Genomic DNA, 26,905 nt, shown 5'->3' on the forward strand with positions numbered 1-26,905 from the left:
GACTAGATGATCTCCAAAGGTCCCTTCCATCCTCAGCTATTGTGTGTGACAAGTACTTCATGTCAGTCAAATGCTTTATTTTTGGGAACTTCCAAGGCTACAGGCTGCAAAGAATCTCAGGATACTTCTTAGGTAGATCACTTAGCCTCTTCAGATCCAGGCAACTTCAGCACTCTCAGTCTGTTTCTCTGTATCTCTTTTCTCTTCCTCAGAAAAGAGAAAGAGAGGAAGAGGCATCTTGAGCTAATGAGAGAAGTGACCATTTTTAGATGAAGACTTTAAATTAAAATTTCTGTGTAAAGTAGACCAGAGATTTTTTTGTTACTTTGGTTTGGGTCCACCCTACAGCTATGTCTATCCTTCACCCATCTTTAGATGAGAATTTGATGATTTCTTATGATGCTAGTTGCAGTTTTCCTCTAGCTATTGTCTGTGTTTCTCAGTGGTATTTTAATCTCATGCTTATTTTCCTTACAGGTTAACTATTCAAGCTCACCATTATATGGTCTGTCCTTCATCTTTCATTGAAAATAGCATCTGTGAGTGGTATCATATTAGCTGAAAGTGTGGGGGAAAGTGAAGTCCCTATGACCAAGCATTCTTTAAAAGGCTTTTTCTTCCTCATATTCATTTCCAGGGAGGAGGGGTGTGGCACAGTTAATCTCATTTAAGAACTTAGCTTGCCTAAGTTCTTTTCTCAGACATGGTATCTCCAGGTCATTGTACACTGACTTTTGTGCACTATCTATTTTTAATTTCATGGACAAGACTCTAGGTAAATCACTCACCTTTTAGGTGGAAAGGTTAAGAAATACGGTTATTTTAACAAAAGATTGTCAACCTGGACATGGGTTTAAAGCCTCTCATGAGTGTATACTACGGAGGTCTATCTGTAGCCATAACTCCTGCTACAGAAAAGCACCTGTAATAGCTTTTCCAGGGAATGCCCTATTCTTGAGATCTGCACAATGGATACCTGAAGTTCTATGCATTCCTTCACCACGCCAAGCACTTGGAAGAGTATCTTGAATTTGCGATCTTCATACAGCTTCTGACAATCCTTTTCATGCGACCTGTGAGTGCAGGGAGGTAGTGTTCATAGTGATCCATGTTTTAAAAGTGGGCAAACACTCCAGAGTGGTTACCAGTAGCATGAAGTTCTTCCAGACTAAGACACATATGGCTAAAATATTTTTTTTTCTGCCCCTGTATCTTACTCCATGGATTATGTGTTGTACTGTACCTGGATATGCCGTGGTAGCATGTTACCAAAGAAGTGCAAGAAAAGGGTGGAGAATGAATGTGACCTAAGGATATTGCTATGCTAAAGTATCTTCAGGAAGTTTTGATTATTTAGTTATAGACATGTAATAAGTTGAATGTGCATACATACACACCATGCACATTGAAGAACTCATAAGTGACTCTTTTAAGGTAGGCGTCACTGTGTGTGCATTTTGTTCTAACAAAACTTGTGGTTAGTTGTAGATATCAGCAGGAATTTTACTGCCTTAATCCTACAATCCTAACTGTTAGAGCATTGTGGCCAGGCTCTAGAGCCAGCAGATGCATTTAATATTTCTTACCTAAAACTTAATTGTTTTCTCAAGTCCAGTAGATAAACCAGTGGAAGATAAAGTTTGAAAATTTTTTGAAAATTTTGGTGTTTTCATATGACCTACAAAAAGTTCTTCCCCCTTGGGATGTGTAGAAATTCAGTGTTTTTCTCAGCTGAAAATTGCTTTGCTTTTGATGTTGCAATATTTAGACACTTCACACACATTAATAGTAGTTGTGTATAAGAGTTGATTTGTGTCATGAGGCAGAGTTGTGTGACATTAAGTATATCTCTTCTTTGCTATGAGTAATCTGAACTAAAACAGGATGAAATCTGAACGTGTCAAAATAACATTTGTTGCTTTATTAAAGGATTACAATATTACAGGGGTAATCTAATATATTAATAACCCTACTTTCAGTTATATACAACACATGCTACATCACACATCAGTTTAATGCACATCATACTGTTGTAAAGAAGTGATGAGGTAATAAGGGAAAAAGTGTGCAAGCATGTGCACACAAATGCACAGTAAGTATCATATAGGCTTACTGAAAAAAAATTGAACTTCTAGAGGCTTTTGCTCTCCCTCTTATATGCATTCTTATATTTTTCATAGTAGCTGCTGTTTTGAAATGGGTGTTATAACAATCTGTTCTAGAAACCTGTCTCAGAAGAATATTAGAATTATTCCAGTCTGTGTTTCATAGTTGTGACTGACCTCTAAATATAGATGAGTAAATCTGTTTAATAATTTGACAGTAATATGTTATAATTGTGAAATATGGTAAATATAACTTCTCTTGGCTACAGGTAACTTCTTTATATAATTTTCATCTACTGGCTAAGGATATTAAATAGCTTATATATTGGTATCCATCATTTGCCTGCAAAGTTGGATAGTCCCTTTAATTTATATCCAGCCATTTCTGATTACAGAGGCTACACAGCAGGTAATGACTGAAGTCAGGTACAAAATACTGTGACAGTTGTTGCATAGTATAACATGTTGGCTATACAGCATGTTACATCTGTTGTAAATCTGGATTAATTTCCATATGCAGGTAGCTACTTCATTTTGGTAAGAAAAATCATTAGGGTTTTTAATCTAAAATATTTGAATCAAATGTGAATTCTAATTTATAGGAGCAGATTATTAAAAATGCTCAAAGTGAAGGGGAAAGGCTGGATTTATCACGACAGTAATGTTTTGAGTATCTGCTCTCAAAATCAAATTATATAGTACTACCTTTATTCATGGCAGTTAACAAAGATTAAATCAGAATAATCACACTAATGTACATATCCCAGCTACACAGTTCAAAGGATACAATTTCCTGTGTCAAATGATTGCTCATAATAATAATAATAAAACTCTTGCTGTACAGTTTGTAATATTTCCTGTATTTGAGAATATTTATACATAATATAACATACAAAAATATTTAAATGTTGTGGCAGTATTTTTACCATCCAAACTTAATTTACAGGGAATAAAAACCGGAAAGTTTATCTACAGTCCATCTAAACTGCCAGTTCTAAAAGGCTTAATATAACTGCTTTGAGTATCAAGAGGTGTTCTGAATGTTAGGTCATTTCAGTTCCTTTTTTTTCTTCAGCTTTTTTTCCCTGGAATGATTCTTGAAAATATAATATACAAGCCCTCACATGTTAGCAATAAATGTACAATATCTTACATTCCTCATTTCTGAAAAGATAATTCCAGGTAATAACATCATAGCTTTACATGATTTTTAGAATAAGACAGCAAACCAAGAGAATTATTTCAGTGGAATGTGTTGGGGTTAGGTCTTATCATCATAACAACTTTCTTCAGTGAATATGATCCCCCCCGGAATTCAGCCCAGTATACACCATCCTGATATCGACTGCGGTAGTGTCCTCCACGATACCAAACTCCATTGAGATTTGAATGAGCACATGCATTGTACCACCATCCTCCCTTCTGGTAATGAGCACAATTACCTGCAAAAGAAAGCTCCAATTCAGTCTTAGGAGTAAATGAAAAATCTTACAGCAAGCAAGCAAGCTAAGCACAAAACTTTTTTTTTTTAAACTGTGTGTTTATACATGTAGATATTATGTGGTACAAGGTGAATTTAGGCTTCTTCAGGAACCAGCTCTGTAGTTAGGTTCTACAGATAGACTCAGTAGTGTTACTCTCCCTTGCTGGAAAATTTGTTTGCATTACTGTCTCAAATAACTTCCCATAGCATATTTTACAGAAATGATAAATATTTCAATGAGAAATTTTGTTTCAGTGTTAGTACATATAAGGGTTGACACATCAGTTTGTGCTTCATAAGGTACTAACTGACAAATCTCTAAAAATGCAATTTCTTTTTTTGTGTTTGACTATAAGTATTTTTCCTTTTTAAAAAAGAAGGGAAAAAAAAAAACGGGGGGGGGGGGGGCAAAAAAAGCAAGGCAACTGAAAGGGACCTTGTACCTGTGTATACATCATGGTCCCGGTCCAGCGTGGTGAACTGTTTACCATTGTGCCAAGTGAAAGAATCTCCTGCATTGCCATTGTAGCGTCCCAGTCTCAACTTGTAATATTCGCTCTCTGGCTCCAGTCTGAAGCTAGCATACTCAGCAAATACTTTTCGACCTGACCAGTCTTCCATTGTTATGAGCAGTTTGTAGTTGCCTTGATTTGTTAACCAATAAATATTTTCTAGTCCAAGCCAATATTCTCCATCTATATTACCGAATCCTTGCTGTAAAGGAAGCAAGAGAAGCATGTTAATATTGTGCATCTGTTTTAGTGGTAAATCTGAGTGTATTCTTAAGTAGAAAACCACAGTAATTTATTTTATAGAGACTTCCTCTTCTTGTGTGGAACACACAAGTTCCTTTTCAAGTAAGCTGTTGGCCAGACTCTAAAATCACCCTTTAAATTAACTTTACCAATAATTTTTAGAGGGTAGAAGACATTAAACTGCTCACTTGTCCTAACCTTGTATGTCTCCCAGTTCCTGAAAAAGTTGACAGATCCATCCAGCCGTCTCTGAATGACTGTCCAGCCACCAGGGTCATGCCGTTGATCACACCAGACCTGCATAAGCTGGTTTGTGTTTTCTGGTTTTACAAGATAGATGGAGCTTGTATCATGGCCATCTTCTAATGCTTGTAGACAGTCTCTCCAGGGCCCTGTGTCAAAACAGAAGGACTCTGCATCAAAAGGCAGTTGAGCATATCTTTAATGCAAGGCAGTATTTGAATTGGTAGCTTTTTACAGTAGATTTGCTTTTGCTGAATAGTGCGTTTGTTTTTCCTCTTATTGAAGGTACGGTGTCCACTAAGTGTTTTCAAACAGATTCATTTGTTGTAACTTTTATTTCCAGAACATTTCACAATGAATTAGTGATAAAGGTAGATTTAGTTAGTTAGTTAAAAGCAGCTGCACTTAAAACATTGATTATATCTTCAAAGAAACTAAATATAAATGACTCCATGGATAAGTATTAATATTAATTAATTAATATTAATAATTTCCTTTAGAAATCAAAATGGTAAGTTTGACTTTGTTTCTGTCTCTGAGAAATTCAGCTTTTTAGATCCTCCAAAATGTCATTGGTATGGACATTAACAATGGAACCAGCAACATAAATTAAGAATGTAGGTGTTACTGTTGCCACCTTAATAAATGACAACACAAAATAGAAATGTAAGATTTGTAAGATGGAGTGCCTGCTTACATAGTGAGAGAAATTTTAGATAAATGAGAAGATAAAATACTTCATATTCACAGGAATTACAGATAATGCTCTCCTGTTTTCAGGAGAATGCATTTTTTTCCTTGAGTTTAGTAGAGCCCATAAAAAGCTTACTCTTTTTGAAAGTATCTTACATTAATGATTTTTAAAGAAATTTTATCCAATGGGAAGATAGTTAGATTCCCTTTTTATGAGTCTGAGAAATTTAGATATAAAAGATTTAGGAGTCTGTGTTGATATCTGCAGATAGTCTCCCCCAGCTGCTTCGCTGCCGAAGCAGAAGAGTGAAGTCAACAAGAATCCTCAGTATTAGAGACCCTTGATTGATTTTTACCCCACACACAAACACTGAAGGAGGAAGGCTTGTCAGATCTTCTCGTGAGGAGTCTTAATGAAGCATATGTTGCTACCAAGAGTAATTTCTCTTGTAAATTATTTCAGTTCATCTACCCTTTTTCATAATTCACTGTCCAACAGTGGTAATGGTAGTGCTACCCTTGTACTCAGTAAATGAGTTAGTAATAAATTAGTTTTATAGAAACAACCTTGGTGTTGTGGGAGGTTGGGGGTTTTGGGGTCTTTTTAACTAGTTAATCAAAAAATCAGTGTACCAAGAGGCAATCCAAGTTGTTGGTCTGTGGCCATGCTGTGTTGTCCTTGTTTCCTTAGTCATATTCACATACTAGGAGTGCTGCTTCTAAGCCCCTTCTACATTTCTGTTGCGTCTAACTGTTCAGATTTCTGGCAATTTAGATGTAGATGCAGTATTCAGTGGCACAGTTGCACGGCTTATTATGAGAGGTTGAAGAAGATAAATGTAATGAATGCTGGTAATTTAAATTGCTTTTGTTTATTTTATCACAATGTGTACGTAGTGGCACTTCCTAAAAACAAAAAAAGAACTTGTCTGTTCAAAGTAATTATTGAAGAAACTCCTAAAATAGTCAACCACAGATCTTTGATCTTGTCTTCATAAAAATAAATACATAACAGTATATGATGTAGTGTTTACAGCTTTCTAATCTTGAAGTTTCTTTCTAGGCCCCGTGGCAACAGTGCTCTACGGTACATGATTCTTTTCTCTGAAAGTGCTTTAAGATGAACATAAACTATTATAAATACTTCAAAGCAGAGTTTGCTACTACTTTTCCATGACAGGTGTTTTTTCGTCAGATACTAAACTTTCCAAAATTTTGACTAAGGTGTTTAGTCTAAGATTTGTCATCTGCTGTCAGAAATGAAAGGGAACATACTGAAGACAACTGGTCCCAGCACAGATCTCTGTAAGACACCATGGTTAACTCTGCCTCATGAAAAAAATTCTTAATGATTAAGGGATTTTTATCATTTATTTATGTGAGGCTCTTTGTAGCAGCTTTATTTAAACACCTTTAGTAAGAAACCTGTTCAGTGCTTTCTGGAAATACACAGGGACTGTATATCAACCAGAACTCCATCTGCACAGGCACTGAGCCCTTCAAATATCTCTAAAAGTGATACCAAATTGGTATTACAAAACCCAAGTTGATTCTTATTCAGGGTGATTGGATGATGGTACGTAATTCAGATTTGTTTACTGCTTGTTATACTGTTCTTAGCATATTTTCTATCAATTAGTGGATTTTTGCATTTTTTTTCAGTGTCACATTTGCCACCTCTCATTCCTCACATACTAAGGCAATTTTTGGTGAGAGACTACACAGTAGTTAATTGTTTTGTATTCAGTTTCCTTTAGAACTCTTGGGGAATGTGCTTTACTCTTTGCAGTTTGTTAGTATTCACTTCTTTCATTGGCTTTATAACCTCTTCTACCAACATTTCAGTTTGAGATAAATCCTGCAGAGTATCCTCTTTGCCATTAACCTAGTCAACACAGGAACCTCAAAGTGTCCCCTCAATGAATACTCATATCAAAATTAATTTAGATTTTCTACTGTTGCCTTAATTTCTCTGAATATATCTTTTTATCTTTCCCTATAAACTTCTAGTTACGCTTCCTGTTCCTGATGTGTTAGAAATCAGATTTATTATGCCTTTTTTTCCTTTTGCAAGTCGTTCTTAAGATTTTAATGTGTCTTTATATTTAACCTGACTCTCTATGTTCTTTTCTTATTTCCTGATTTGTACATGGCTTTAGTGCTTTGAATGATGTTGTCTTTTCTTACAATACTGCTCTTTTACCACGCTGCTTAGCCATGACAAGATTTGCTGGTCTTCTCAAAGTCTTTTATTTTTGGATGGATGGATAGGTCTGAATTTCCAGTAGGGTATCTTTAAATAGTCTCTATGGTACTTGAAAACATTTTACCTTTCAGTTAACACTTCTAGTTTATGCATTGGTGTTACAATATTCTGCTATTTTGTGTCATTTGTGTCTCCAAGTTTCTGATTGGCTATTATATCAAATCTTGCTAACCCCCCCAACTATCTAGTTCTTGGAAATTTTGTTTGTTTGTTTTTGTTTGTTTGCTTTTGTCTCTTTAGGTTTTGGGGGTTTGGTTTTGTTTTGTTTAAGTGGTAATATTTGTTTAGAAGCATATATATGTTTGGCTTAGCCTCACATATATATTTTGGTCTAATATTTCTGTGCCCTGTTTAAATAATCTGTCTTTCAGATTACACTTCAGCATTTCTTACTTGAATTTTGTCCACTACTCCTATCCAAAGATTTTACTTGATGGTACAAAATCTGCGTTACTTCACCTAAAGGGTATATAAGTTTAAACCATCTGCTTCATTAAGGCATAATTATCAGTATGAATATATATTGTCTGTATGTTCATTTTTGTATACTACTAACGCCTTTTTTGAAACTCTGTGACCATATAAAATTAGCAATACACTATATGTTAATACTGCATTGACCTTAGCATTACTGTTTGCTGTTTATTATTTAACTATTTAACTTTATTTTTTATAATGCAGCATGGATTTAAAATGTTTACCTAAAGGTTTTATCTGGTAGAGTATAATAAACTGGTTGGTGTGCATGTTTTCCTAGGAATAATGCCTTCTATAACAATTGCACAAGAAAACATGCATTTCGTAATTGATATAACTGGCTACTAAATGTTTTGTTCCCAGAAAAAGATTGTTGGGTAAGGATGATGAATCAAATTAATTCAGTTTTCACATTCAACTTCCATTTGTCTTGTGTTTAGTCATCTTCCAATGTTGCACTAGCAAATGTATACAAAGCAAGAGTTTTTTGATAAGCTACTCATGTAAGTCTGTTTTATACAGCAAATGTAGCAGTGCTTCACATAATAGTGTTTGTCCCGTTGTGTGTAGAATTCTGCACTCTAGTAAATTGTTTTTTCAGATCTAGTTTAATTATTTACACCGTGGGCTAAACTTTTTGATGTTATAAACTAACACTCATTGTAGATAAACCACATCTGCTTTTTTGTACGGGCATATTAAAACTTGTAGTTGTTAAGCATTAATGCGTAAAGTAGTTGGGGTTTGGTGAGTCATAGCCCTACATCCCACCCCAAACCTCTGGGTAATAACTCCAAGAAAGGAGTTGTTGTTAGTGTCACAGCTAAACTATTTCATCCTGAAGTCTTTTATTAGGCTTTTAGCTCTTTCATGCAAGTTTAAGGAGCAATGTTCCTAAATAAGACTATAGAAATTTTACTTGGAATTCATATTTTCCTTAATAGAATGGAGTAAAATACAATTGTAGTTATTTTGAACAATCTCTGTTGTTGACTTTAGGTGACTTACTGGCTATTTACTGATTTTGTTGTTGTTGTTATTTTTTCTGTAGAATTTCAGTGTTGTGTACATGTTCAGTTTTGCAGACAGAATTAAACTTACCTAACTTATTCTTTGGGGCATGAGTGGGAAACAAGAATGCAGAAATAAGAATTTGCAGCAAACTATTTATGGATAAAATTGCAAATTCTTCTACTCAGAATCAAAACCAAGTATTTTTTACATTTTCCTTTATTTTTGCAAAGAACCAGCAACAGGAACGTTGGGGTGTTTTGTGTGCCTCATAAAATAAGACTTTCTGGGAAATGCATGGATCAAAGCATGACACTAGTCCTTCCAGAGAAATTAACTTGTCTGTTACAGAGTGTGTATCTCTAAAATTACTTTATATCCAGTGATGATGCCCACATTTTACAATGCATTCTTTCAGTTTCTTTTCTCTAGAACATTTCACCATGAGACTGAGGTTCTTTAATTTATCTACATCACGTTTTTATGATTTACTGCCAATGTTGTTATGCAGTCATCAGCTTTTGTCATCTGGGAGGCAATAGACTATGATGTCTCTGTTGAAATATCCAATGCTTCAAATATTCCTAATAAATTTTTAACAAGACGCTAGCTATTCTTCTATACCTTACCTCTTAAATCTGACACACTATTTTTTGTTACTTGGCTAGTTGTTTTGGATTACTTTTGTGAATAAGGAGAAAATATTCAGTTGTACATTTAAATCACACTACACAGTAAATTACAATAGCAGGTAGGGAAAGATACTTCAGACATGACAGGGAAATAGTTCTAAATGACTGTCTTGTTTTAGATCATAGTCATAATAATGTTTTGTTCTGAAGTACCTTCCTCTGAGTGTAGGCATAGGAGTCTAGTGTCCTAGGATTGCATAAAGTCATTACAGAAAGGGTCACTGCTCTGAAGATTTTAAATTATAAGTAACTTAAGAAGTAGGTTGTTTCAAAAGTATTCATGTAGAAAAAAGATGAGCACTTTATTTTATGGTAAGTGATGTGTGTAGAACTCTCAAGTTGGTTAAATTCATTTCTGTGGCAGTTCTTATGCTCTCCAATTCAGATTGCTGTTTTGTGACTGAGGTAAATGTGACTGTTCCAGTCATATTATTGGTTGGCCAGCAATAACAGATATTGCCTCCTTTTTAAAAAAAAAAAATGGGGAGCAATTGTGTAAAATTTCTCTATAGTGTATGTGCTGCTGTTAGGAGAAAAGGACGGTTCTTTTACTAGATACATCTGTCTGGTAATTAGTGTTTTTATAATAATAAAATGTAAATCTTCCTTCTGAAGTATGAGTATGCTTTACAAACAATGGTCATCTTATCTTCCCTTGAAAAAGTGAGAGCATCCTGACTTTCAGATAGGTAGTTTTGATAAAATCACCTCTAGGGAGTCAAGCAGGCCTTTGAGAAATAGTACCTTTGTAACCTGCACAGTACCTGTTCACTGGCACAAACGTATTTAGCTGCAAAAATACTTTTGTAGTATTGGATGTATAGGATGAAGACAGAGCTGTATAATGAAGAGACCACACATTTATGTTTACTGTAAAGACCAGAATAGGTTTTGATAACCGATTGTGTGAGGTGTATTGTATTGCTTTGGACTTGCACCCACCTTTGCCAAGTTGAAGAATGTGAAATAAGTTTTTAAAATTGTGTCTGTGATTTTGCTAACCCAAACCACATGATTACTCTCCCAACCCTGTCTTTTTGTCTTGCATCTCCTAAATTTCTGTCTTCCGCAGTCATTAATTCTGTTCGGATTCTTTAAAAACTTCTCTAATCATATTTTATTTCTTGACCTTAACTCAAACAATTAAGTTGTACTAAACAAAATATTTTCTCAATTTTTTTTTTTTTCATGTGTAATTTAAAAAAAAGAAAAGGGAAGGGGGCTAGGATTAGAATCATAGAATGGTTTGGGTTGGAAGGGACCTTTAAAGGTCGTCTAGTCCACACCCCCCTGCAATAAGCAGGGACATCTTCAACTAGATCAGGTTGATCAGAGCCCCGTCCAGCCTGAACTTGAATGTTTCCAAGGATGGGGCATCTACCACCTCTCTGGGCAACCTGTGCCACTGTCTCACCACCCTCGTTGTTAAAAATAATTTCTTCCTTATATCTAGTCTGAACCTACCTTCCTTTAGTTCAAAACCATTACCCCTTGTCCTATCACTACAGGCCCTACTAAAAAGTCTGTCCCCATCTTTCTTTTCAGCCCCACCCCCCTTTAAATATTATAAAGGGCACTATAAGGTCTCCCTGGAGCCTTCTCTTCTCCAGGCTGAACAACCCCAACTCTCTCAGCCTGTCCTCACAGGAGAAGTGCTCCAGCCCCCTGATCATCTTCATGGCCCCCCTCTGGACCTGCTCCAACAGGTCCATGTAATTGCTCTTATGAATTAGAGTTTCACCTAATTCTGCTTTGCACTGATACTTTCACACTGCACAATGTTTCACGGAATGAGATGTCATATTCCAAGCTCTTATATATGCCTTTTATGGATTTGGTGAGACTCAGTAATCATCCATAGTGCTTAATGGGGAACAGGAAGCTTGGATCCTTGTAGCTTTTAATTAATTTAAAATCATTAGTACAAATCAAAGGGAAATGAGATTTGGTTTAAAACAGTGAAGTAACTTAAGCCTCACTTTCTCTGCAGTTTATGTGCATAAGTAACTTAAATGTTGTTTGGTTTTTGATACTTGTTGCCTGCCTCTTCCAGTGAGTTACCAACTTGCAACTGTATCTGTTGGGAGAAGAATACAGCAGATAAAAAATATATAGCAAGCTTTTGGAATCTGTTAGGGATAGGTTTTTCATAGATATCTAAAATAGAGAAAGCAAAAAAACATGGGATAGATTACATTTGATCCTAGTAAGTAGGGAAGAACTGATTGAAAATGTGAAATGGAAAGCAGTGTAGGTGATCTTGATCATGAAGTAATGGAGGCCACAGTTCTTAGGAAAGGAAAGTGAAAAGCAAAACAAAGAAAATGAACTTAAATACAATAGACGTCAGCAAATTCAGAGAATGTGCAGAGAAAATGCTTTAGACAGTCCAAGAGAAGAGTTTACAAGTTTGTTAAAGAGTCTCTGAGGACACTGCAATAGATTTTGCTATTGTAGAAGGCGGCTCGGGAAAATGGTAAGAAACTGACCTGGCTAAATCATGACCTTTCCAGTAGCTTTGAAAACATGAAGAAAGCTCAGATTAAGTAGATGCTAGCTCAAAGTATTAGGCATGGCTGGTTGTTCGTGGGGTTGGTTTGTTTATTTGTTTTTAACAAAACAACAACAACAACAAACCCCCCAAAACAAGTGTGGACAAAATGTACAAAATGAAATAAAGCTACTGTGAGTAGTAAGACTGTACTAAGTCTGTGATCAAGGGAAAATACTAGTCTGCTACTTTGTGAGGAAGGAGAGCTGTCAACAGATTAAACTGAGAAGGCATTTAATATTTTTCTTCCATTTTGCTTCAGTTTTCATTGCACAGTTTGGCTAGGATCACATGGTTAGTACAGCCAGGAGCTTTGGCAAAGGTTGAGAACTCAAGACACAGTACAGAAAGGATTGGATAAAATATAGGTGGATTTTTTTCCAGTGGCTGGGCAGTTGTGGTGGTGGTGAGTTTTGTTTGGTTTGTGGCATGTCGGTTGTGGGTATGGGGGGCAAGGGATGTGTTTTTGTGGGTTTTTCATAGTTCATTCTAGACACCTGGCTGAACCATCATTTACAGCATTAATTGTGGAAAGGGATTTTGTTTGAGATGTGCTTTGTGAGTGAAGAACATTCTGGAGGATGAGAAAAAGGTACTAAATGTTCCTTGCCCCAAAAGAAAGGTGGGGAGAGGGGAGGAAGATACCCTAGAAGTGAAAGGTTAAATAGTTTAACTTCAGTTGCTGGAAATTTGCTTGAACAAATCAAAACTGCTGCAAACAAGAAAATAAGGAGGGAAAATAATATTATAATGGATTTGTGCAGCAGAAATGTGAGACTTCTTTTTCTGGTTAGTTATATAGATAGGGGTGAAGTAGCAGATGTCAAATCTTATCTTAGAGTCATGGACTTTGGAAAGCATCTCTGGAGACCAACATGAAAAATAACTGGATAAGCAGCACTTCTTCAGGTGAGGGTCTAGGGGTTCTACAGGGTTGCAAGTTGGTTATCAGTCAATGTTTTACTTTGCAAAGAACAAAAATGCTGTAAAAGTACTATACGCATGAAGTAACTTTTCTATTCTGCTATGTGATGATGAAGCCTCAGCTCCAGTTTGGGTACTTAAAGAGGAGGGTGTGGACCAATTAATGAGTTTTCAGAAGAGTGTAAGAGGAAGGGGAAAGGTCTTAAAAGAACACTCGAAAGACATTTCACTTACAGAAAGGTAGGGAAATACTGTACTAAGCTTGAACCTACTTTGAGATCAAAGTCAAAATGTAATTACTGAAGAGGCCATCCTGTAGTGTATTGCTCCAAAGAAATTGTAGTAGACCCGATTTTCTCCTGATTAACATAGAACATTAGAATCATGATATTTTTGGCCGAGGTTCTGCATGCCACAATGCAAGCTGCAGGCTTTGGTGGATTAATCTCTGGCAATATTGTGAAATAACTGCTTTGTAGCAAAGTGTTTTAGAGACTGTGTTTAGACTGAAACACCTGCTCAGGTTTCTTTCATTGTGGATATTTCCATAGAGAAATGTCTTTTTTTTTTTTTTTTTTTTTTTTAAATGTGGCAGTTGCATTATTTGATAATTCTTAAGAGTTTGACAATGTCATTTGGAAAATGTTACCAATAGTCTTGGAATATATTCTAAGTGCAGTTCATGAGCCTTAGTTTCAGATGTCTGTGGGTCCCCTATCTTTTTCTGAAGCAAGTACATGTTGCCCACACACTGAAGAACAGAATTCTCTTGTATGGGACACTTAATACTTGAACTACTTTTTTTAAATATGTGGGACCATAGGTGAAACTGGATTCTTTACCTGTCATTTCTTTATCATGTAGATCCATTGATCTCTAATGCGATTTCAGATGCCTCTAATCTTGCTTATGGCAGAACTCCCAAGACTCTTAATGAGGGCTGTATAATATCCCTTACTATTCCACCACTTGCTTCCCTTTGCTCATGTCTTAAGAGTGCAAGTGCCCTGTGTGAGGTACAGAGCAGATACGTATTCCTTTCTGAGTTACACAAGCACAAAAATTATCACATGCTAGATCAACAAAGTTGTAATAACTTCATAAATCTTTACACAAAAAGTGTCAAACCCCTTCAGATGTCATGAATTTTAGCAGTTTGGTCTTGGGCACAGGTAAATAAAATTTAGATGGTTGACGGTTGATTAGTAATAGTTTTCTGCAGCTCCTTTATCTCATACATGTAATATAAACGGTGGGTTGGTCTTGGCAAAGTAACATGAGAAAACTCTGTCGGGCTAGTGTGTCCGAATCTGTTGGACATTCAGAGGTCATTTTTTTTGCTTTCTTTTTGTGCTTGTACTACAACATGTATATTAAAAATACACAAGATAGATACACAGACAACGTCAGATCTAAGAAATCTCAGTTAGTTCAAAGTAATTAACTTGCATTTATTTTGCTAAATAAATAAATTCTGTCTGCATTTTTGATATTACAATGAAAATGTTGTCCACTGCATATTAGCATAAACTAATGTAGACATATCAATAATATTACTTACCAGATGGTTTATCAGTTGAAGTTGGAATACTAGTAACTGCAGGCATGGTTGGTAAGGTAGGTGGCAGAACCTTTAAGTTCTGATCACTCTGAATCTCATTAGTAGATATCTGGTTAATAATGCGATTGTAAGTAGGAGGCTGGTACACTTTATTTGGTGGCTGTGGAGTTTGTGGCAGTGGCTTTACGGATGGCATTCTTTGACAGTGTTCTTCCAGTTGGGCAATTATTATTGACTGATTATTGGCAATTGACATCAAATGTTGGTACTTGTGCTCTAAGTCTTTGTATTTGTTTGCAAGCTGCAACATATCTGCAGTTTGGTTCAAAATCTTATTCTCAAGCTGAGAAAGTTCTAAGGCATTGTCACGTTTTCGGATAATTTCATGTAGTAACTGCATATAGAGTTGTGTGACACGAGAATTCATATTTCTGCTCTCTTTTCTTAAGAGTTTAACCTCATTAACAATCCCACCATCCACCTCTACCAGTTGCTGGAGAGTTTCTATTTGTCTCTTTTGTTTAAGAAGTTCATTGTTAAGTAACTGTAATTCTTGTTTATTTACCCTGTTTTCAAGTAGAACTTCAGGCTCCTTAGAATTAACACAAATGGCACCTGTCACTCTCTGTTGAGGTACAATAAAGGTGTAAGTGCATTTGTCCTGTGGGTCACTGGAACGCTTATATCGGTTCATATAAATGAATTCTTGTTCTGCTTCCTCGTCATTGCCTTCAAATTCCTGTGTTTTGCTTGCAGTAGCTCCCACAACAGCTATTAGCGTTAAACAGATGAATCTTGTTGTCATCATGATCCTCTAGTTCTGGTCAAATATTCTTCTGCAAATAACTTTTTAAACTCTGTTTTAAAATAAATTTAACAGTAAGTAACAAATAGGAAATCAATGCAAACTTACAACTGATAATCTGTTTTAAAACTTACAAAATATTGCATAGCAACTAGTATGTCTGTGTACAAATGAGATATTTTTCTTGCCCAGCATGAACTTATGTTGGCTGAAAGGGACATCATGGGGAATAGTATCATTCTATGGCCAGAACCGTAGTTACTAGCTGATAGTTTGTCTAAAGCCTGCCAAGAACCACAAGAAACTAAGTAATAAATACCAGGATTTGAAGAGTCCTTTCTTCTAGGCAAGTACCACAAAACTTTCCAAGATTGGTGCTTCCAATTAAATATGAATTACATTTTCATTTCTTACAGTTACAAATATAAATGTAAACAGAATGTAAGTTAATATGTGCTGTTAAAAAGTTCTAAAAATATCAACTAGCTCATTTGCAGTATTTTATAACTGCATGTGTATTGCAGGAGATATAGCTTAGGTGAAATGTAACAATTTTACTTTAGTCAGCAGTACTGAACCTCAAAGTTTAAAAAAAAAAAAAAGTAAAAACTTACTCTACATTAGTCCTTAATAATAATAAATTAAGAACTCTACTGCCCAGTTATCACAGACAGTAAAATCTGTTGGTTTTCCAGACTAGTAGAATTTACAACTAAAATATATATCGTGACTCTCACTGGACATTGTCTTTATGTTCAGCCTGGTCATTTCACTTCATAGTCTCTTCTTGGAAGGGGAGAAACACATGCATATGTGCATGGTGGACAAAGAAGACCCCAGCTATTAAAATTAGCTAGTAGTGTTTATTGACATACTGCAACAGTAGCCTTTTGATGAAATTACGCTTAGTTCTCAGAGCAGATTCATATTCCAAGGTGGAAATTTCAGGCCATCACAATCTCTTAAAAACTAAGTCAATACCAGAACTTCATAGGCAACAGTTGTCTTGGAAACATGAGCTTAGGATTGTCACTACTGCCACGAATGTCCTTATCACAAATCACTCTCTTATCAGCTGCTTGAACAGCACTTTGATATTGTGTATTTCTAACAGCTTTTTGTTGTTGAATTTTAATAGGCATGTGTATATATAACCTATTTTTGTTAAAATAAATGAGGGGGAGGGGGCAGTATGGAGCTTTTTCAGTGTATAAAGCCTGCTTGATACTTTTTAAATCAAGGTGATGTTACCATCATATTTTTCTTTGCATGTAAAACATTGCATGTGGAATAACTATTCAGTGTTTAAATAACTGTCACCTTACTGCCTGGTCATCTTCAGTACAATGAAATTTTTTAAATGATGTGAAATGGTACTAACAGCTGTGAGAAACTGGCATGAGTCCAGCTGAGCGCAACCAACATGGATAGGTAGATGCTGGCAGACCTGATGTATGAGGGGCAGCAGAAAGAGCTAGGTTTGTTTAGCCACCAGAAGAGAAAGTGAAGGAGACATTTGACTGCTGTCTTCAACTACTTAATGGCTGTTTTTAGAGAAGATGGATTCTTTTTGGAAGTGCACAGTGACAGTGTAATGGTCAATGGATACAAATTGCCTCAGGAAAAATTCGTTTTGGGTTTTAGAAAAAAAGAATTTCACAATGACAGTGACCAAGGACTGAGCAGTCACCAAAAGAGGTGGTGAAATCTCCATTCCTGGAAATACATAAAGTTTTGATTTAGGCAAGGCTCTGAGCAGCCTGATCTAATGTTGAAATTAGCCATGCTTTGCAAGACAAAGGTGAGGTCCCATCCAATCTGAACTGTTCTATGATCCTAGGCAGCTGCTGACTTTTAAGAAATTTTTTTTGGAGTATCACGGCAATGATAGATATGCATGCTTAAATAGTTATTCATACTAAGAAGAGATACGGTTGTCAGTCATTCACATTTTTCTGTTGTTTTGAAATAAACCATAGAAGTTTCTGTAAATGCTTCTGTAAATGATTCAAACAAAAGTGACCAGGACTTGATCCTTCTTAAAGTTTTTGGATATACATTTTTGCCTCAGTTTCTTATTTGGAATAAACTCATTTTCATTTTGCAAACGAAAAGAAATTGTGCTTTACAGAACTTGTCAAGAATCTTGAAAACTTGTCAGATAAAAGTTGGGAGTTTGACATGGTTTCTGTAAGTAAAGGAATGTTATTTGGAGCCCTGGAAAACAGGGAACATAAATTCACCCCAGACAGCTTTAACTTGCATAATCAGCATTTGCACAGCAGGTCACACTTAGAAACCCTGGCAGTTTTCCAGGCCTCATACTTGTGCACAGATGGACTGTTTTTGCAAATGTCTCACCTACATATAGGTGTAAAATGGGTTTTATTTCACTGTTTGAATTGAAATACCTTTTTCCCCCATCAAAAACTGTAATTATTGTGACCACTGAAAAGAAACTGATTTTTTCTTCAGAGTTCACTTATGTCTTTGTTACAGCATCTCATGTCTTTAACTGAGTGCAGGATTTGGGGTGCACATCCAGGCTGAAGAAATAGAGTAACACGTAACAGTTCGATTTTTTTTTTCTCCAATTTTTTTAAGAACTGTTTAAGAAAAAAATGGAACAGAGTTCATCAGCCTCATCTTAACACAGCAGTTCAAACATCTTTCACAATAAAATAGCATAGACTATTTCTGTTGGAAGGGACCTACAACAATAACGTAGTCCAACTGCCTGACCAATTCAGGGCTGACCAAGTTAAAAGCCTGGTATTAAGGGCATTGTCCAAATGCCTCTTAAACACTGACAGGCATGGGGCGTCGACTACCTCTCTAGGAAACCTGTTGCAGTGTTTGACCACTGTTTGCAGAAGGTAAGCCATCAGTGAATGACATCAGCATGATTAGACTGTGCTGAAATGCTTCTCTCTCATGATCTTGCCTGCATGTCACCTTTTCTAAGGTGTTCTTCCTATAAGAAAAAACATTGGAAGGGAAAGTACATTGGTAAGAGAATGCTCCTGTACAAATAGAAACAAGAACCATACTGTCTTCAGATGTCCTTCTTCCTGCAGAGTCTGTTTATGAAGTTATCTCTTAAGTCTTTTATTGTCTGTATTTGTTCAGCTAAAAAATAAAGTGTTCAGAATGAGGCCTATTTGTGGCATATTGTGATGGACTACATAACATAAATGGCATTTCTTCTTTTCTGCAGTTGGATTCAAATGAAGTTCATAACCAACATGCTTGTTTGAACAATTCTCAATGATTAATCTTTCAGGGAAAAAAAAGGTTGCTGGAGGAAGTGTGGGGGGGAAGCCAGAGAAACAATTTTAAGGAAGGACTTAATGCTTTTTAATATCTCCCTCTTCTTTTCGAGTAGGAGAACATCAGATTCCTAGGGCATCAGAATTCCTTCCCATGGGAAAGGAAGATCTTATTTATTTGATGTCTAGCGCACTAGCTTTCAGTTTTCTTCTGTTGCACTTATGCCAAGTAATAGCTCATACTCTTCGTACTTAACTAGTGCCGTTGCTTGCTGATCACTTGGTTCTTCCTGTTTCTCTGGCTTGGCCCCCCTCTTCCTCTTCCCTTCTCCCAGTAGCTCTTCTGCAGTGGACTGGGAGGGAACGATATTACTGGGGCCGTATTTGTCCCCAGTGCAAAATTCCACTTGGGTGGCTGGAGACTTTTCAACCTCACCATTGCACAAAACTACATGATAGAAAAGCATGCTTTCAGGTTTGGTACAAATTTTCTTAATGACTGGAATACAGCATGTCTGTCTTTTATCCTTGTGCACACTGACAAAACTTCAGCAAACAAGCATACAAACAAAAAACAGGAGAAGTGAAAGCAGCACACTTAAAAAGAAAGATAGGTGTCATTTTAATTAAAAAATATTTAAGTAATTTCATTTCTAGATTGTGGCTGTTCAAGATTTGTGTACTCCTAAAAGCACTTTTCATGGGAGTTGAGACAAACTTGCCCTAGTGCAGATGCACCTAAACCCAATTTTGTGTATGTTTAGCCTACCTGGCAGTATGTATTACTTTATTCAGGCAAAATAATATTTTTTTTTCTGTTTGTCTTTTGCCAGTGTTCAACTGCATCTGTATGAAAACTTTTGGCGGCACTGTTGTGTGGCTTATAATCTTAGTATTTTTCATACTCCTAGCCAGCGTAAGGACTTTGGTTAAAATTTCAGTTTGTAGACCAAATGTTGGCCTATCTGTGTATATAACTGGAAGGAGGTAATAATAAGTTGGTTTCTTTGCTCATTCATTGTTTCCCCAACTGAGGATGTTCCCATGATCTGGTGAAAAAAAGAGGAAATAAACTTTCTGAAAGGGATATTGGATGTTTCAGCATTTGATGTTTTTCCTGTCCCTTAAAGGGAAAAAGTAAATAAAATCTTTCTTCGGCTTTGCTTTGAAATATTTTTCTGTCCTGTACTCTGTCATGCTTATATGGGACTTTTGGTTAGTCAAAATATGTTACCTTTTGATTGTTATGAATATCTTGAAATTTACATGTGATATTTCAACAAGATTCGACTATTTTACCATTTAAAATTATACAGGTGTTTCACATCCTATAGTTTAATCACCATTGTGATCCTGTAATGATAAAGGTTAAAAATATTTCTATGTGCAAAGTATTACTGTTTGGCAAATGTTCACTTTTTTTTTAATCAGCTTGCCTTAAAAGGAAGCATTAAAGGTAGCAATGTCAGCATATGATCTTTTTTTTTTTTTAAGCTACTTATAACAAAATACACATTTCATTGTGGATATTCCAACATGTATACCTTTTTTCATTATTTGTTGGTTCTGATGTCATGCTTCAGAGGGTCTAATTTTTACAAAATAGACTGATTAATTATCTCTTTCATGTTTTATGAAATATTTTACCTATCCTTGGGATTTTTGTGTATAAAAGAGAATGAAGGTATGTCTCCATCAGATGAAGAATATGACTTGTGATAACATAATAAAGTATCATTAAGCTTATTTGAAAATGCTACCGGTAGCCTTTCAATGCTAGGGCTGTTTCTGTTGGATGAAATTTGTTCATAAAATAGATGTTTGCAGTATTACTCTGGAAGGAAAGGAGTTTATGAAAGCCTGATTACATATTGTCAACACTGTTGTATCTAGATCTAAAATGGTTTTGCAATGTTGAGTCTTTCAGCCACTGAGAGACTGGCATCTTGTCTCTGGGAGTTTATACTATGTTCTTTTTGCAACTACACTTTTCAGTATTGTGCAAAAAAAAGAGCTGAGACTATAGGAAGACCACTGGATGGTAGCTGAGCACTGAACTTTATTATGCTTTACTTTGGATTACAAGTCAGTTCAAGGAGGAAGTGTTTTGATTTTTAAGGAAGACATCACCTGTACTATAGCATTTTAAAGAAATATAAAAGCAAAATAATGATCTGTGTAAATCTTGTGTGGAAAACCTTAACTAAGACAAATGTGGAAAATAATTGCCTGGATTTCATACCAGAATATAGATTTTGTATCTTAAATGTATTGGTATGGGTTACTCCTACAGATAAGAAGCATGGAAGAACCCAGTAGGTAAAAGCCGTAGAATTGCTTCTTGCTGCCACTCTTGTTTTTCTATATATAGTAAACTGTTATTAAGCCAGAGGACTGTTGGTATGAAAGTGTGATGCACTGAGCTATGTAAACGCAGGTCTTGTACAAGTGATACATGACACTGTGTCTACCCTTGGAGACTGCTTTACAGAGAAGGCAATTTTCTGTGCTAAAACTAGGATGTTACACAAGGGGATTTCTGCGGACTTCAGTAACTATTTGAATTGCAGTATAGTTGAACTTATTGCAACGATAATCTAATTAAAAAAACCACTACCAATTTGGTTTGAGGAGCTAATACATCAGAACCTGGTATATAATGAAGATAGCAGCAATTCTCACTTCAAAAAGTTAGAATAGATTTTTAGTGTCTTGTATGTTGCAGCTCAGGAACTAAGGAGGCATTTTTAGTTCTCTTGGGCTTCAGTTATGATAATCATTGCAAACAAGGTGAAGGAGTAGGTCTCCTATGCAACTTTTTACACTTAAGCAGGAGTGCTCAGTAAGCTGTCAAAATAAAATAGGAATTCTTCATTTAATTCATTGTATCTTTGGGATAATGATTTGTTGTTTTTACAACAAACTGCCACCATTTTCTATCATTGTCACTCAACCTCCCTAAAAAGGCTCCCAGAGTATTATATCCCTTAGAAAGTTGATGCCAGAATTTGGGGGATTACTGTTTTATTATTTCACTCTATTTTCTGTATATGGTTTTATTTCAGTGTCATATTTTCTTGTGGTTTTTTTTTTTATTTTTTATTTTAATAGATGACTCATCTCATTAAAGAGTGGATAGGCAAGGTCACAATCACTCACAATTTATTCCCATCCTTGTAAATTGCTCTGACTCAAGGGTTTGTAGTCTAGAGGTTGGATTGTTAAGAGTGTGTGCAGGTCTAACATGCCAGAATTGAATGCACCGTAATTAAACTGATACTTCAGAGCCTTTTAGAAATAACCTGGATAGGTGAAAAAACACATATCTAAGAAGGATGAGATACACACTTTTTGCACAACACTGATACTTTCTGACATTTCCCTGTATGGTTGGTTTGACTTAGAAGAAAAAAGTAGCAGTGATATCCTACATACAGATTAGTTTAGCGTAGCAAAACAAATCACTCTGTTACAAAATTCAGTTCTGTGGGTTAATCAGCTCTTGTGTGCTGGTCATAGCTAATATAATGAGGCTAGCAGTCATTTGATGGGCTGGGATGGCTTTTCCTACATAGCTTACATGCTATGGTACCTTTTGTGCATATTCCTCAAGCCTTTAGACATATAATTGAAGGCACGTTCACAAAAGGCATAGTGTTAGCTATTACAGCATTTATTCTTGAAAAGATAAACTATTTTATTTGATTGTGAATTCATACATAGTTTGGTAATTGTTCATTCTAAAGAAGAAATATGAAAAACTAGCAACAAATCTTCACTGTTTCTTTAATACTTTTGTCTGGTATTAAAAGGAGTTTTTAGATTAGTGCAGTTTTACATTTTAATTGGATTATAAAAGCAAATGGAGCAAGGGTATCAAAAATGTAAAATCCTACTATGAAAAGATCAGAGGGTTTGGTTTTGTTTTTTGTTAACAAACATTAGTTTTTGCTTCTGCAGAGTCCTTTGATAGTCAGTGTTTGTGGACTTACAGTTAGCTGGCATGTTCCAGGCACCAGGCCAGTAATATGATCTGGATTTCACAATACCATTGTGATAAGATAGAGAAGCATGAATTTTCTGAAGCTGCTTTCTTTCTTACTCCCTGCCCCTCTTCTCAGAGCTCATGCTCTGTTCTTACTCCTTCTCCCAAACATTCTGTTGCATGGAATTATATTAATCCATCCTCTCAATTTTTCAGGTAGTCTTCATATTTAATGTGATTTATTAATTTTTGCTTTTTTCTAAGGAGAGGGACTTCCACTGGTACAGGTTTTCTTTTAGAATTAACTCGTGCAGTTTCATTTTTAGATGAAGATTACTGCTGTGAAAAACCTGAACACTGATTTTTTTCAGTTTTGTTAAAAGGAAACGGCAATTCACAGTGAAAATATAGCACAGTAGTATCCATGCCACATGTATTAGGAAAAGCTTTAAAGTTTTGTTTGAAGTTTTAAAGTAAATATAATAGGGGATAGGGAAGGGCTGACACATAATAGCATGCAGTTTCAGTTATGAAAACATGATGTAAAACTAAGCTGAAAAAATTTAACTCCAAACTTCTGGGGGGAATAATGATTTTTGGTTTCTTGCCACTAGTTATTTGATTCCATTGTAAGCAGTGCCACACTGACAGAAACCAATTAATTGCTTAGATACTTTTATTATAATGCATTTTATACTCAGCTTTTCTGTCCACTTAAAATTGTGGTGAAATTCTGGTTCAAGCACTAGTTCATTATTCTTAAAAGGAAATACTTTTTTCACTGAGGGGAATGGATGACTAAAGAAACACTTCAGAATGTGAGAGTATCTTAATTAGGTCTTGGAGAACTTTTGTTTTGAAATACTATGAAGTGCTGCAAGAAACTTCAAAAGAATATGTATCTTTCGCTGCCATGTAACTTTTTTCAAGTTTTGGCAAAAGATAGGTTTTTTTTAATTACAAGAACTACAAATTTTCTTTTTGGATTACCAAGAATTTTAGTCATGTTGTTTGTGGATTGTTCTTTGTGCTTTACTAAAGTTCTGTCATAGATGTGGAATGTAATTATTGAGAGAGTGCACTGCTTTTGTTGTTGCTTCCCTCAACAGTGGCCTCACCTTATTTTCACTTAATCCAATCACTACCAAAAAGTGCTCATACTGTGTGTGCTCATATGTGTGCGTGCACATTGTCCATAACAGCCCTTAAACAGATTCACATTTTAATAAATGTGACTCATTTTGCCCATGAAAAATAGTAGTTAGATCATATAGTAAATATTTAATGCTTACACAATGGTATTCATACACGCTTGGCTCTTTTTTTTAAATGACATTTTTACAAAAATCTTTCAAATATTTATTTTATAGACTCTATTGAAGTTCCAGGAACTTTTGTATCTCCTTGATCAGACATGAGTGTAAGAAAGACTGAATGGAGATTTCATAATTTTTAACACAGGTAGTCCTTTAGAAAAGTTACCACAGAAATTAGTATGTCCTAGAAAGTCTGTTGAAAAGTATATGCATTTTCAGTGAGTTTGAGGAAGCGTGAAGCCCAAAGTTACATGTAGAATTAAATAAGATTAAAAAAAGATTTCATATTCTTGAAAATAATGGCAAGGAGGCTTTTCACTGCCTAGCATCATAAAATGTCTCAGCTATCTTTACGGACATATTTTAGTATGTTTCCCCCCCCCCCCCCCTTTTTTTTTTTTCTTTTTCCCCCAATAAAAAAAAAAAAGCCCAGGCTTGCTGCGTTCTGTTAGGGAGCGGTAACGACTTTGACAAGCTTACACACTCGCTCCTGCCAGAGTCCGGCTGGCTGGCTCTGCAAAGCAGTCAGGCTTTGGACCCTGGACGGACAAGACCAGCTGCATGCTTTAAACGCAATCCATCGGTACTATCCGTGCTTACCCCGTCTCCTTTGGCTTCTTTCCTCGGTCCTTTACAGTCCTCTCACCGACGGTTTCCAGAACAGCTCGTCCGCAGGAGCCGTGACATCTCTCTTGGCTGGTCGTGTCACAAGCGTAACTCGTCAGTGACCTGACGTCTGCAGCTGGGCAGCCCCGCGCGCCGTGCCGGGCTTAGAGAAGGCAGTAACGAGGGGCTCCGCACAATTCCTGCTTTTCTCTTTCTCCCTTTTTCTTCCTCAAGACTTCTCGCAGCCTGGCTGCCCGGGCTCGGCCCCCAGGCGCGGGGAGACCTTCCGCGGGGGAGCGGGCAGAGCTCGACGCTCGCCTCTCAAAGCCTGGCGTCCATCGCTCCGCGCGAGGCTGAGGCAGCCTTACTTGAACTTCAGCTCCTTTGTGGCAGGCTTGCGTCCCGGTAGGGGAGAGAAACGCGAGCCCGCACCGAGCTGACACGTTCTGGTTGGACGACCTTCCTTCCTCCTCCCACAAGCGCCGGGGATCCACCAGCGGCAGGCGCCCTCGGGCTCCCCCCCCCCCCCCCACCGCCGGCAGAGGGGCTGCCCGGGCCCGGGCGCGGTGACCTCACGGCTGGCGGGGGGCGGGGCCGGGCGGCGGCGGCGGCGGCGGGCGCTGCTCCGCGCCCTCCGCGCCGAGGGGAGCCGGGTTCCGCCGTCGGCCCTGCGGTCGCGGCGCTGGCCGCGCTGAGGGGCGGCTCGGCGCGGCCGTTTCTCTCGCTGAGGCGCCGTCGTCGGCCGTCACGAGCTCTGGCTCGCGGCACGAGCCGGAGCGGCGGCAGGGCTGTGGCCCGGCGGGAGAGCCGCCTGCCCGTTACGTGTGGAAACGTTGATCCGCAGAGTTAGGAAGGAACGCTGGAGAGCCTGTCTGAGGAACGTGGGTTTGGTTTTTTAGCTGGAATGCGGTGTCAGAATCTGTAACTGCGTAGGATTCGTCCCCAAAACGTCCGCGGGGGGCAGGGCTGCTTCCTGCTTAATAATCGCTTCACAATGTGCTTACTGAGGTAGAGAGGGGGAGTGTTTTTCGTCGCAGACGCTGAAGCGGTCTCTGCTAGTTTTTACTGACTGGTCTGGTCCTCCTCAGTGTGAAAAGAGAGACGCAGCAAGGCTGCTTTCTTCAGGGTAGTGCTGATGCTTTCCATTTTTGCCACTTCCTAGGTCATTGCTAACAGGAAACGGTGTGTTGCCAGACATAAAGGAAAATAGAATTGTCCAAATTCAGGCAAGCTCTTAAAACAATCTAATGAAGATTGAGAATCCACAATTTGGGTTTTTAAACATAACGTTTGCTTGCTACTTGCATTAGTAACGTAAAACATGTTTCTCATTTGATTGCCGTGAATTCTTAACATTTCCCTAGAACCTTTCTAAAAATTTGCTATTACAGAACTTTCTGTGTGTACAATACTTACGGTTATTAGCTATCACCTCTGGTTTTAAAGAAGATTTTTTGAATTAATGTAAAATTTGTCTTCAAGGTGTATTTATAACTTGCTGGGAATGTTGCAAAGAAATTACCAAAATTAGAAGTGAAACTTCACAATGTAAAGCTGTTCACTTTTTTAGCTACCTTTTATGAACAGTTTAGCAAACCAAACTGTTATTTCACTGTTAGTGTATATCATAGCCCTCTTTAGAAAGCTACACCATACTGAAATAATGTACTTGTTCATAGTTTTTAAAGATCTTTGCATTTTGAAAAAACAGAAGAAATGAATATGAGAACACATAGATTAATCAAAAGAGGTTTAAAGATACGGGATTAAAACAAACTCGATTCCTGTTCAAGTTAAAACGTGGACAAGTAGTGGATATTCTAATAATTATTTCCATCTTACAAGTGAATGTCTACTATGTCAGAAAAAAACACATCTAAATATATTACACTAGTAATTCAGTATGCCTTGGGCTTAAGTTTCTTGTACTTTTACTGTATGGCCTGGGATTCCTGCAGGGAATATTACCACCTCTTAATTAGTTACTGTTCTTACGTTATTATTTTCTAATTTAACTCAAAAGCTTGGTCCTTTCTGTACGTAAAGAGAAAACACACGCAACTAGGGACTGCAGTGGTCATTTCAGTGCTATTAAGTAGTGTAGTCTGGATACTTAGGATTAAAGCAGTCCAAATTTTCCAATGCACTATTGGAATTATTATG

General features: G+C 36.9%; 2 protein-coding genes across 9 annotated transcripts in view; one reads left to right on the forward strand and one right to left on the reverse strand.

Moving 5' to 3' along the window:
- The window catches only part of RALGPS1 (Ral GEF with PH domain and SH3 binding motif 1), a 133,909-nt gene that overhangs the window by 46,179 nt on the left and 60,825 nt on the right, over positions 1–26,905 (forward strand). The window lies entirely within an intron of this gene.
- Positions 1,899–25,228, reverse strand: ANGPTL2 (angiopoietin like 2). The gene is made up of 5 exons (XM_075056139.1): positions 24,737–25,228; positions 14,762–15,618; positions 4,542–4,735; positions 4,032–4,302; positions 1,899–3,547 (listed from the first exon to the last, which is right to left on the reverse strand). Exons 2-5 carry the CDS (start codon positions 15,567–15,569, stop codon positions 3,348–3,350), a joined length of 1,473 nt encoding a protein of 490 aa, XP_074912240.1. The 5' UTR covers positions 15,570–15,618; positions 24,737–25,228; the 3' UTR covers positions 1,899–3,347.

This window comes from Buteo buteo, chromosome 23 (genome assembly GCF_964188355.1).
Source record: "Buteo buteo chromosome 23, bButBut1.hap1.1, whole genome shotgun sequence".
Taxonomy (NCBI): domain Eukaryota; kingdom Metazoa; phylum Chordata; class Aves; order Accipitriformes; family Accipitridae; genus Buteo; species Buteo buteo.

What these genes read in the sequence shown, in the direction of transcription:
- ANGPTL2 (XM_075056139.1), bottom strand. Translation starts at nt 15,569, where the DNA reads ATGATGACAACAAGATTCATCTGTTTAACGCTAATAGCTGTTGTGGGA. An exon ending in TTCAACTGATAAACCATCTG is followed by an intron (nt 4,736 to 14,761) that starts GTAAGTAATATT and finishes GTTTTGACACAG; the next exon opens with GGCCCTGGAGAGACTGTCTA. An exon ending in GGACCATGATGTATACACAG is followed by an intron (nt 3,548 to 4,031) that starts GTACAAGGTCCC and finishes TTTCTTTTGCAG; the next exon opens with GTAATTGTGCTCATTACCAG.